This window comes from Lycium barbarum, chromosome 11 (genome assembly GCF_019175385.1).
Source record: "Lycium barbarum isolate Lr01 chromosome 11, ASM1917538v2, whole genome shotgun sequence".
NCBI classification, from domain to species: Eukaryota; Viridiplantae; Streptophyta; class Magnoliopsida; order Solanales; family Solanaceae; genus Lycium; species Lycium barbarum.
In genome coordinates this window covers 14,628,121-14,641,845 of record NC_083347.1, presented here as the reverse complement: position 1 = coordinate 14,641,845, position 13,725 = coordinate 14,628,121, and the positions used below count along the sequence as shown (strand labels likewise).

The following is a 13,725-nucleotide window of genomic DNA, read 5'->3' as shown; positions in this document are numbered from 1 at the left end:
TTATAAAAATACAACTCCCACCAAAAGAACACTACACACCTTAGTCCTAAAGTGCTAACAGTGTACCACAGTCTAAGAACTCTGTCGGCAAACACAGCTCCCTGTTCCTCTTTTTCTTGCTTTTTTTTTCCTTCTGTTTCCCTCGGCATCTCCGCTAGCCGGAAACTGAGGATTATAGAGGTTGTTTTTATAGTTGTAGTACTGACCCACATTTCACTTACATTATGGGAACTCACTGCCCAAATTTTGTTTTCACTAAGTTTTACTCTGTAGCAGCTGCGGTTGTGTTTTTTGGGGCGTTCATGGCTTCTGCTGGCCCTCTGCGTCATGTTATGGACACACATTGGTACCCTGCTACCGCTACTTGGTATGGCAGTCCCGAAGGCGACGGCAGTACTGGTAAAAACTTACTTGCACCCCAAATTTAACTAAAATCGATAAATTTATTTACTTAGTCACGGTCAAGTACTACTCCCTCCGTCCTAAAAGATTGTCTTAGTTTGACTTGCGTGGAGTTTACGAAAATAAGGGTAGATTTTTGAAACGTGTGGTCCAAAACAGGTCTTATATATTTTTGTGATCGTAAATCATATCTAAAGTTAAAATGTTTCTAAATATAAAAATGTGTCGATCTTTTTTGGACAAACTAATACTCAGAGGCGGATGTAGCATTATAATTTGGGGTTCAATTTCGATGTGGTGTATAAATTTATATGTAAAAATTTATTAAATTTACAATAAATAGTAGATATAAATCCATAACTTTAGAAATATAATGATTCAATGTTAAAAATTTTAAAAGGTTGAACTCTAAAAGTTTAAATTCTAGATTCGCCTCTGGTAATACTCCCTCCGTACCATACTTGGTCATATTACTAAAAATATATGTCCCAAATTACTTGTTCATTTACAAAATCAAGATAAAATTAATTAAATCTTTCTCATCTTACCCTTAATATTAAATGTTGTTGAAAATAATTAATATTGATTAGAATGTATTTATTGTAGAGATATGGATAAGGTAGTAAAGTAAATTGGCCAAGTAATATAGGATGGAGAAAATAAGAAAAGTAAGATAATCTTTTTGGGACCGGAAAGAGTATGTATTTTCACCTTAATTTGTAACTTATAGAGTTAAATTGCTTGGTTTGATTGTAAATAAATTTCCATTTATAGTAATGGGTTTAATTAAATTGAGTCAAAGTTTGCAACTATCTTTCGTCCTTTTTAAAGGATGTTTGTTTAAATATTCTAATTTGCTTTTTAATGGTGGAATTTATGTTCAGGTGGGCCATGTGGGGAATGAACCTTCGCATGAATATTATCCTTTTTTTGTCCTTTTTAAGGGTTTTTGTTGAAGTAAGCTAATTTTATTGTTAACGGTGAAATTTATGAACAGGTAGGTGGGGCATGTGGATAGTGAATTGAAACTTCGCTTGAAAATTTTCGTTTGGATTTTTTTTTTTTTTGGTTGAAGTAAGCTAAATTGCTTATTTAATGGTGTAAATTTGTTCAGGTGGGGCATGTGGGTACGGGGATATGGTAGATGTGAGGCCATTTCGGGCTCGGGTCGGGGCAGTAAGTCCAATTTTATTCAAGAATGGTGAAGGATGTGGAGCCTGTTATAAAGTCAAGTGTTTAGACCGTTCAGTTTGTTCAAGAAGAGCTGCCACCGTTATTATTACCGATGAATGTCCCGGTGGTTACTGCTCAGGTGGTCGTGTTCACTTCGACCTTAGTGGGGCCGCTTTTGGACACATGGCGGTTTCTGGTTACGGCGGCAGTCTCCGTGACCGTGGTGTACTTTCCGTCATTTACCGCCGGTAAGTCAGAAAAAAAAACTTTTTGTGATTTCTTTTTTTATAACGGTCTAGTTTTTTTTCTTTCTATATTGTCAATTAGGGGTCGTTTGGTATTATAGACAAGCATAAATACTTTTCGGTTAAACATAATATTTGGTACCGTCTTATTCCTTATTTGGTTACTAAGCCTCTCGACCTTGGGAAATAGGGGTAAGGTCTGTATGCACTCTACCCTCCCCAGATTTTACTTTGTGGTATTTCATTAAGTATGTTGTTGTTGATAATTATATCGGGACTAATTAGTACTGTGATAAACTATTCCTGCTAGATGGTGGAATAATAATACCAAGATTAATTATTCCAGATAAAACAATGGAAATGACAAAAATACGTTGAGGTCTGTCAAATTCTTTTTCTACTAAATAAAGTAGAGGGTATTCTTATAAATAAATAATCTTTTCTTAGATATTATGCGATGCTCCTTATTTTTTATCAACAAATCAAAAGTCAATAAGAAATATTACGAGAATAACTAATTTACTGTCGGCGAGCCAGGAAAATAAAACTTTTTGTCATTTAAAAAAAAAATATAACGGTCTTGTTTTTTTTTCTTTATACTTTGTCAATTAGTGGTTAGTGCTTTGTTAATTAATTGGAAGAGTACTATAGTATGTCATAAAGTTCTTGACAAAGCAGTACGCTATTTTTGTTGACAATGACAACCCTAAGTTCAGTGAGTGTGTTGGGGTTATTTCTGTTAATTTCTTGTCATTTGGTGATGATTTAGTATGATTAAATCTTTGTTTAACTAATTTGCCCATATTCACAGTTTCACACATAGAAAAAAGTAAATTCCATTCTGTTTTCTGCTGTATGCTTTGTCAATTAGTGGTTAGTGGTTTGTTAATTAATTGGAAGAGTACTATAGTATGTCATAAAGTTCTTGACAAAGCAGTACGCTATTTTTGTTGACAATGACAACCCTAAGTTCAGTGAGTGTGTTGGGGTTATTTCTGTTAATTTCTTGTCATTTGGTGATGATGCCAGTATTTAGTATGATTAAATCTTTGTTTAACTAATTTGCCCATATTCACCGTTTCACACATAGAAAAAAGTAAATTCCATTCTGTTTTCTGCTGTATTGTTTCTACTTGTTTTTATCCTTTTTGGTCAAAACCTTCACTGCTCCTTCCTTGGTTTGCATGCATTTGAGTCTGACTGCTGACCCCACTTTCTGACCATATTTATTTCCCATTTTTGTGGTTACCTTTCAAGAGAATTTTATTGTTATTTATTTTTCTTATATGGGGGGTGCCCGATAGTTTGTTAACACCTCGATTAATTTTACGAAGTAGTATCTACTAATTTCACTTGCATGAATATTTATCTCCGTTGGGATTTGAACTTTCGGCCCAAAGATTTTCTATCACTTTATTAACTACTAGGTCACACCTTTCAATGCAATTTTTATTGTTGTAATTTATTTGGAGGAAAGGGGAAATCTGATGTTTTTTTTACTCTCCCAATGATTTATGAAGTAGCATTTACATTTTTTTTAGATGATGGGCACTTATATTCTTGAATTTGTGGTTTGTAGAACTCCATGTAAGTACCCTGCAAAGAACATAGCCTTCCTTATTAACTACTAGGTCACACCCTTAAATGCAATTTTTATTGTTGTAATTTATTTGGAGGAAAGGGGAAATCTGATTTTTTTTTACTCTCCCAATGATTTATGAAGTAGCATTTACATTTTTTTAGATGATGGGCACTTATATTCTTGAATTTGTGGTTTGTAGAACTCCATGTAAGTACCCTGCAAAGAACATAGCCTTCCATGTAAATGAAGGCTCAACACCTTACTGGCTCTCTCTTCTTGTGGAATTTGAAGATGGAGATGGTGATGTTGGATCCATGCATATCAGAGAGGTACATGCCTTTAATTACTAACCTTTTATTTATGCGCCGGGTGATGACAGTATAAGAACTTCCTTACACTATCATGTCAATATTGATGTGATAGCTCTGAAAAGTAATATAATAAGAGTAACCTCTCACAACGTATTTGTTTAAAAATTGTTATGTTGTCTTATAGTATACTCGAGCCCTTCAAAAATGTCTTATTACCCTTGTCAAATCCTGGACAAATGCATTACTTTTAGAGGATCCGACACACACACAATAATATTTTTAAAAGTTCCAAGTAACATGGTATAAAACTATTTTTTTTAGTTGATTAGTCAAACTCAAAATTGAAAATTTCTTAGGACCCATTTGGCCATAAGAATTATTTACTTTTTTTTGGAATTTTTTTCAAAAATTAGTGTTTGGCCATGAGAATTCTAAATACAACTTGAAGTTGTACTTTGTCACAACCAAAACAATTACATTTCAACAAAAAATATTATTTGCAAAAATTATATTGGCCAAAACAATTTCAACTCCAACTCCAAAATTCCAAAAAAAGTGAATTTTTTTTAGGTTTCTATGGCCAAATGCCTACTTAGATTCATAATGATTTTTGTGAATTTGCACTTAGTTAAAAGAAGCTTTCGAGTACTAGTATAAAGAATAAGGGAACATGTTGTGGTCTACACTTTCACTGTTATCAATAAAATGATCTCTCAAATTCTTTAAGCTTAAAAGCTTTGCTTTAGAAGACTCTTTACAATTTACAAGAACGAAAACTTAGTAAACAAATCCGAATATCTCGGAGCCTTTAAAGAGCTTTAAGAATCACGTGATGCCAGACAAATACTAAATCTCTGTTTGACATTATGAAAGATTCATTTGGCCTACTTTGATACTCTCTCTGCCACAATCACACCATTGCTTTACCTGGAATATAGTGTATCTTCTTTTTGGGTATGAAAAGTTTATCTCCATCTTGGCTTTCTTTGTCCAAAGTATTGATTATGCACTTTATATCACTTTTGTTACATGCTTTTTCTTTTTATCACTGTTCTTCAATAGTGCAAAAGTGCAATGTATGCAAAAAGTTACCCAAAGAAGTACAATGCAAAGTGTCTTTTTTTCCTCATTTTTCTATTAAGAGTGTGCTTGGTATGGAAATTTTCTCACGGTAGATTGGTCAAAATGTTTTGGAAACATTTTTAGTAAGAAAATAAGTTCTTAAAAATCAAGAAAGTGACTTTCCCGTGGGAGTAGGAAGGAAAACAAGTTTCATAAATAGTACATATATATTCCAAGCAGAGGCGGATCTAGGATTTAAACTCTTAGAGTTCAACCTTTTAAATTTTTTAGCATTGACCTATTATATTTCTAAAGTTATCGGTTTGTATCTACTATTTATTGTAAATTTAGTAAATTTTTACATATAAATTTGTACACCGCATCGAAAGTTTGGGGTTCAATTGATCCATCCGCCCCTGATTCCAAGTCCATTATCTGCTCCCCATTGTCAATGCCCCCAACCCCACACCACCCGTTGGCCACTCCACCCCAATGCCCCCACCCCGGACACCCCTTGACCACCCTAACCCTGCCACCTCTTACCCCCTACTCCCCGCCCCCACCCCCAGCCCCATAGTCTTTTCCTAGATTTTTATATGTTTTTGGAATAATATTTTATCAAACCCCAGAAAATAAGCAAGAAAACTTATCTTCCAAGAAAATATTTTCCGGGAAAACATTTCCTTCATACCAAACACACCCAAAGGGTAGGTTCTTTTTCCTGTACCAAACAGATCGACAGACGAAAATTACTGCAGGGATTCTTGACAATTGCTAAATTTTCAGGCCAAGTCGAACCAATGGTTAGAGATGACACATCTATGGGGAGCAAATTGGGCCATAATTGGAGGACCATTGCAAGGACCCTTTTCGGTGAAGCTAACAACACTTTCAACAGGAAGAGCCTTCTCAGCAAGAGATGTTATTCCAGGCAATTGGTCTCCTAAAGCTACTTACACCTCTCGCCTTAACTTCAACTAATTGAATGGACTTTAATTTGTGTGGCCACAATTTTTTTTTTTTTTTTGTTAAAGAAAAGTAGCCGTTCGGATCAGCATAAAAATAGTATCCAAGGCTCTTTCTTTGGTTGTTACTTTTTCTTTTTTGCTTCCTACTTTTGTTGTAGTGTGCTTAGCTAAGTTAACAGGGTTGTCAATAGTAGCCTTCTTCAAAGGAGAGTGAGCTCTTTGCCCTGTGTGTTTTTCAATTTGGTGTGTAATAAGTTTGAGTTTTGTTGGTTTGTAAGGTTAAAGTTTAGTGGGGTCCTTTCTGTGGGTTTTAACTGAGGATAGGACCAAATGAATGCACATGTAATGTAATGTTGCTTGATGTAGAAACATGAATGAATGATGTGGGGACCTTTCTGCCCTTTGGTGTAGTTTTTGTTCTGTTTCTTACAATTTAGTATCTTGTCACTATTCCATACTTATATGATTGCAACATGAGAAATTGATCAAATCATCAACGATCACTATATATATCAGACAATTCTCATCTTGTCTCTTCGGAACCAAATTAATACAAATGTAATCCTTGTTAATATTACCTATTTCAAAGTTTGTTCAAATGCTAACCATATATAATTTCTCATTTGTATATGATAAGAAATGAAACATGTATATTTAACTCAACTTAAAAAGCTATTCATGAAGTGAAGATTGTTCAAGGTCATATAATAAGACCAAAGAATCCACTCACAACTGATATTGGACTATGACAACTCTCCCCCTTCCCCCTCCAGCATGTCCAGTGCGACATGCTGGAATGCGGCTAATACATTATGGGGACATGGAGTGAACAAAGAATTGAGATGGTCTGTTTTTGATATCATAATAAGAAATAATTTGGGCCTAACTCAATCTTAAAAGCTAACTTAAAAGTTGAGGATTGCCAAAAGACTATAGAACAATCTCTTCCCAACTAATGTGGGAATTTTACACACACCTCTCACTGCTCACGTCCAGTACTGGACCTCTGGAACGTGGATAACAGAAGATGGGGCTCAATATCAGTAAATTATGGATTGGAATGAGCCAGATTCTAGTTATCAGATAAGAATGTTGGGTCTAAAAAGCATATCTACAAATGTGATATATTATGATCGAATTCAGAATATAGAACTCTAAACCGATAACTGCCGAGCATTAACTTGACATGCGCTGTGACCATTTTTAAGAGAAGTCATTTTCCTTCATAGATTCTAAGATAAAATGGAAGACAAAGAAAGATGACGTTACTGTTGGGAAGGTGGGGAGTGGGGTTTGATTTCAAGATTGGGGCATAGTAGGTGGCCCATAGTCATGAATGCATAAATATGTTAAAACAAACACACCTCTATCTTAATTTTCTTATATATATTCCCTCTATTTCATAATAAGTGTCATCTTAGCAAAAAATACGCATATTAAAAAATAAATAATAAAATGTGAAGTTTACTAAATTATCCTTATATTATAAAAATAAATTACTTTTTACTATTGATTAGAGCATGCATAAGTAGTAAACCTTTTGGCATTGGGAATTCAAACAATAACATGTTACTCTGTGGTTTTCCAATTATCATTTAAATGTTATATTAACTTGTCAGTTTTTGTCTAAGAGTAGAGTTAGAAAAACTAGCCAATTTATGTCTTGGTTTCCTAAGGTGACACTTATTATGAGATAAATTTTTTGGGCTATGGTGACCCTTATTATGGGACGGAAGAAGTATATATATAGAGAGAGATACGACAAGGTACTAAATTTTTAAAAAGCTACATTGTGTAAATATGTCAGGAACAAAAAATTCATTTTCTTAATTGCATCTTCGCAAGTCTTCAATCATATTTATGACCTTCATTTGCCAAATAGTCTATATATTTATTTATCTCTTATCCAGATGTGGATAATATTCCTGTTATTGACTTTGAACATATTAGCAATCTTCGACAGTAACCCTTAGAGGAGTCAAATAAACCTCTATCACAATTCACATGCAATGATAGAGAAGTTAGTAGTTTGGAGTCTTGACAAGAATGATAATGTCCACACGTGGAAGCGGTCCCAATAACTAATTAAGCACTTCTAACTTCATATTTGGATTCAACTGACACTAAGTCCTATGCATGTGAAAGGCAGAAAGGGTTGAAACAATAAACTATTAGGAGTGAGGCCTAACGTGGATTTTAAGGCCCAAAGTATACAATATATTGACAATAAAACAACTTTTTGCACTATCACTGAATTTTAATTTTTTACTGGGTAACTTGTCTTATTTTTCATGTCGCTAATCCCGATATATGAATAAACCTGTTAACCGGTTAGAACCGGACCGGTAACCGGTTAACAAACCGGCCGGTTTCCAGTTAAAAAAACGGAACCGGCCACCGGTTCTGGTTTACCGGTCAAAAATCCGAAACCGGAGCGGTCCGGTTCAAACATGTCCAAAACCTCTTTTTTTTTCTTTTTTTTTTGTATATATATATATATATATATATATGTTTAAGTTATATGTATACTATATATATTTATATATTATAATTTAAGTTATTTATAGCTTATTTTTTTTCTAAGTTTATAAATTCGTATTTTATAAATTAAGTATATTTATATTATAAGTATATTCTTAGTATATTTTAGTTATTTTTCAAGTATATAACTTTCTAGTTTTTAATTTAAGTAGATGTATATTATAAGTATATTCTTAGTATATTTTAGGTATATTCCTAACTTAATATAAGTAAAAATATGAACACAAGTAAATAGAAGAAAGCTCAATGAGCCATATATTTTATTCATTCTTGGATAACATTTATTTGCAAGTTGTAGTTTTTTTTAACTTGCAAATAATACATGAGTTGCAAAGAAATAGTAGAATAATAAAATCACCAATTCTCAATCATTTGGTTAATTTCCCTCATATCATATTCGGCCATGGAGATATCTTCAAAGTCTTCCATTTGGTCCGCTCCACTTGCTATCAAATCTTCAATCTCTTCCTCCGCTTCTAAGTTTTGGTTGTGTCGCTCCGATCTAATCCAATCGCGAATGCACACTAGTACTTGCAAGCTAAAGCCGGATAATGAGTGTCTATGGTCTCCAATTTGTTATCTTCCTTGGATAAATGCGTTTTTCGAAGCCACGGTTGATACTTGAACCGCAAGGATATCTAGAGCCATTCTTGAGAGTATCGAATGACTTGCCTTGTACTTCTTCCACCATGCTAAGCCGTCCAATTCATTTAGTTCCTTGATATCCACATTTGGCTGCATCAAATAAAAGTTATATTCATCAAAGTTTGCATTACAAGAAGGAGTTGGATGTGAATGTAAAACTTTTAAATGTGACAAACCCAACAAGCCCTTTTTGCTACTTTGAGAAGTAGTAGGGCGTGGAGCAACGGGTGTAGCATGTTCTTCCAAATTAGAATAATGAGTAAAAGCTTTTCTAAACTCGGCATCAATAGCGAGTTCAGCTTCAGCTAAAGATGGTTGAACTCCCTCTTCAATTTCTAAAAATGTATAAATTTTACCAACCAATGCTCTAGTATAAGACACTTTTAAACAAGGATTTAAAAGATAACCCAATATAAATAAAGTTGGGATGGAAAAAAATACTTCTTAAATTTTGTTGTCATATCAAAAATAGCCGCTTGATAACCGGGTTTATATTTATGCTCTTGTAAAACTCTAGCTATTTCTGCTAAGTAGGCTAAAGTTCCGGTTATCGTGGGATAAAATTGTTTAGAAAAAACAAGAGTTGCATTATAAAAAATTTCTAAGAGTTCAACACATTCCTTAACATCTTCCCAATGCGTAAAATTTAACCAATCATCATTATTAATATTATATTTGTTGTGAACTTGTTGTATGGGAATCCTATACTCATATGCTTATTGTAGCATAATGTAAGTGTAGTTCCACCTAGTCTCAATTTCTACTTGAATTTTTCTAGGTCTAAGGTTATTTTCCACACAACAATTCTTAAAATCTCTAAGTCTTCCCCTATTAGCATTACAAAAAAGAAACGCAACTGCATCTCTAAATTTTTGAATAGAATCGTCAAAACACACAAGACCATCTTTAACAATTAAGTTTAAAATGTGACAACTACATCTCACATGAAAAAAAAAATTTAGCGGAGGGTTTAATTCTCTTTTTAAAAGACCAATCGCCTTTGTATTATTAGAAGCATTATCTAAAGCAATACAAAGTGTTTTTGTATAAATGTTAAAAAATCTCATAATAGTAGACATTGAATCCGCTAAAAATTTTCCATCGTGACGACCTTTCCCTTCATCATATAAAAAAGCTATAATTCTTTTTTGCATAACCCAATTATCATCAACCCAATGACATGTAATAGCAAAAAAATCTAACTTGTTAAGACTAAGACCCAAATCAGCGGTAAGAGAAACATTATAATTTAAAGAATTAAATACATGACGCAAATAAAATCTATATTTTTTATACAAATCTATAACATCCGCTCTACAAGTACTTCTAGGAATACCCTCAAATAACGGATTATAACAACGTTGAATGTAAGTAACAAACCCCAAACCCGAAGGAAAGGAAAATGGTAAACAATCATAAGCTACCATTTTAGCTATTTCTGCACGCTCTTTTTTCTTGTCATACTTAAAAATTTTACCGGTTCGTGGGTCTATTGTCATTTGAATACCCCCGACATTTGAACCCGTTTGCTCTCCCCAAACATTCATATGTTTCTTTCTCATATGACCATTTAGTGTACCCGTTCCACCATCCTTACTAGTTCCTTGCCTAAAAGCAAATACTTGTCCACAGATGGTACATTTAACTGTTTGGCTTTCCTTATCCTTAGTCATAAATTTTCAAATTTTAGCGGTTGGCTTATGAGTTCTAGGCGATTTATCTTGTGTATGTGATTGTGCAGGACATGTATCTCCTATGGGGTTTTCGGGGGCTTGTGTTTCATCATCATCATCAATATCATTAAAAGTGTCGATATAATATTGTTGCATTGCCTCATGACCTAAAAGTGGATTATTTCCACCAACATCAATACCTAAATTAGGTGTTTCTTCCACAAATGTTTCCTCATTTAGCCCACCCCTAATAATACCACTACTACCGGCACCACGTCTAAATCTCTTCGCCATTATTAAATAGAATTAATTTAAATCCCAAGAAAATAAATTGCAGCAAATTAAATTGCTAGAATTAAATTGCGTAAATTAAATTGCGAAAAATAAAGATAGAGTTGGAACGAAGGTACCAAATTGCCGGACTAATTTCCAACAAAGTGAAGGCGGCTAGAATTGCAAATCCACCAAAGCTACTTCGGATTGTTGCAAAATCACCAACTCCACCAACAATATTATAATTTCAAAATTAATAATTGAAACTATAATAAGACTTTATAATATTTATTTGAGAGAAATTTAAAGTGGCTAATTGTTGCAAAATAACTATAATTGAGAGATTAAGATTTGAGAGAAAGAGAAGAGTGAATTGGTGTGAATTAAAATGGAAATGGAAATGGAGAGGGGTTTATATAGGGGTGGGGGATGAGTTAAAGTGTTAAAAAAAAGTTTGGGGGGTTGGGGGGGGGGGGGGGGGGGGGGCCAAAATATGGGTTTGGGACCGTTTGGCAACGGCCATTTTTGCAAATGGACCGTTGGCCAACGGTCCAAATTAGCAGCCCAACGGCTACAATTAAAAAATAATAATAATAATAATTCGACCGGTTTTACCGGTTTAACCGGTCCGGTTCCGGTTCCAAAAAAATAGAAATCGGACCTGTAGTTAATATACGGGTTCTGGTTCCAGTTTTACCGGTCCGATTACCGGTTTGAACTGGTTAACCCGAACCGGTTGACGGGTTTATATATGATAAACGATTACTAGTTATTTTTCAGATTCTTGTTCTTTTATCTTTGTTGTAACTTTTTTCTCTACTTATGTTGTTGTGTGCTTAGTTAGCTAACAGGCCATTTTTCTCTTTTGGTTGTAATTAGTGTGGTGATGTTTCGTGAGGTTAAGTTTAGTGGGGTCCTTTGTGTGGTTTTTAACTGAGGATAGAACCAAATGAATGCATATGTAATGTAATGTTATTTTTGATGTAGAAACATGAATTAATGACGTGGGGACCCTTCTGTCTTTTGGGTAGTTTGGTTCTGTTTCTTACAACTAGAGGTGGGCGTTCGGTTTTTCGGTTCAGTTTTATCAAACTTCGATTTGGCTATTTCGAGTTCGGTTTTTGAAGGTGGACACCGAACACCGAACCAAACTAGTTCGGTTCGGTTCTTTCGGTTTCAGTTTTTTAAAGTTCGGTTCGGTTCGGTTTCGATTTTTTTGATATAATATTAGAAGCGATTCCATTGACACTAATTCATATTCTCAAAAGCAATAAAACATAAAACTGATAAATTGAAATCAAAATCAAACAAACAGGATACACAAGAACAGAAAACTATAATCATGATATAGGATTACAAGGTGTTATATATATACCGTAAGAATAATTAAGAAAACACATAAAGGACGTACATTAATCCTAAAGACACATCCTAGTTATCTTTTTTTGTTAAGAATATTTGATTTTCTCAATTTTTGAAGTGGAAAATTAGGGATACAAATGCAAAAGAGGACTTATTACAATTGGGTTTTTTATGCTTTAAACTTAATGGGCCTGGACTATTTTAATTTTTTTTGGGGTAATGTATTAAATTTCGGTGTGCGTTCGATTTTTCGGTTCGGTTTTATCAAACTTTGATTCGGCTATTTCGATTTCGGTTTTTTGACGGTGGACACCAAACACCGAACCAAACTAGTTCGGTTCGGTTCGGTTTGTTGAAGTTTCGATTCGATTCGGTTCGATTTTTCAGTTTTCGGTATTTATGGCCAGCCCAACTTACAACTTAGTATCTTGTCACTATTCAATACTAATATGATTGCAACCTGAGAAATTGATCAAGTCATCAACGGTCATTGTATATTAGACAATTCTCATCTTGTCTCTTTGGAATCAAATGAATGTGCATGCAATTCCTCGTTTATATTACCTATTTCAAGGTTTGCTCAAATGCGTGGTAACCATGTACTATATGATTTCTCCGTGCTTGTGTTTGAAAAGCTTATTTACAAAGGTGATAAACAAGGCGAATTGAATTTAGAAATTCAAATCGATAATTTTCAGATGTAATTTCACCCGGCCCACTACCAAGTTCTGCGTATGCTTCTTAGTGTCCCGCCTTGATGTAAGGTGGGTTAATTTTCCTTCTTATATGATCTTAAACAATTATCACCTCATGAGCTAGCTTTTGAGTTGGAATTTCTATTTTCTTGTCATGATATCAGAATAAGACTAAATGTTGCGCTCTCATATTATATAGTAGGATAGTTCTCACCTCATAAACTAGCTTAAGACTAAATGTTGGGCTCTCATATTATATAGTAGGAAAGTTCTCACCTCATAAACTAGCTTTCGAAGTTTAGTTAAACCCAAAATCCATTTTCTTATGATGCGGGGTCACTATTATTAAGAGAAGGCGTTTTCCTTCATAGACGTTAAGATAAAATGGAAGATTATGACCTTACTGTTGGGCGGGTGGAGGTGGGGCTTTGATTTCAAGGTTGAGGCAAAGCAACTGGTGGCCAGTAGTTATGAATGCATAAATGTCTTTGAAAGGAACACAACAATCACACATGCAACAAGAGTAGAGAACTGAGTTTGGAGTCTGACAAGAATGATAATGTCCACACGTGGAAGCTAGCGGTCCCAATAACTGGTTAGTTAGCACTTCAAACTTAATATTGACACTGGATCCTATGCATGTGAATGGGCATGTGCCAAAATCCTCCCAAGATAAAGGAGAGAATTCACACTCGTGAACATAGAGGGACCTTGGCTAACATTTATCTTTGACATTTATGTAGACACGGACAAATTAGGGCCACAAACATTCAACTCTTTTTGGTCCTTGCTA

At 34.2% G+C, this 13,725-nt stretch overlaps 1 protein-coding gene across 1 annotated transcript; it reads left to right on the top strand.

The window, feature by feature from the left end:
- Positions 1 to 8: 8 nt before the first annotated feature.
- On the top strand, positions 9 to 6,153 carry LOC132618444 (expansin-B3-like). The gene is made up of 4 exons (XM_060333500.1): positions 9 to 399; positions 1,517 to 1,823; positions 3,602 to 3,731; positions 5,562 to 6,153. The coding sequence occupies exons 1-4, from the start codon at positions 225 to 227 to the stop codon at positions 5,754 to 5,756; spliced, it is 807 nt and encodes a 268-aa protein (XP_060189483.1). The 5' UTR covers positions 9 to 224; the 3' UTR covers positions 5,757 to 6,153.
- Positions 6,154 to 13,725: the final 7,572 nt, after the last annotated feature.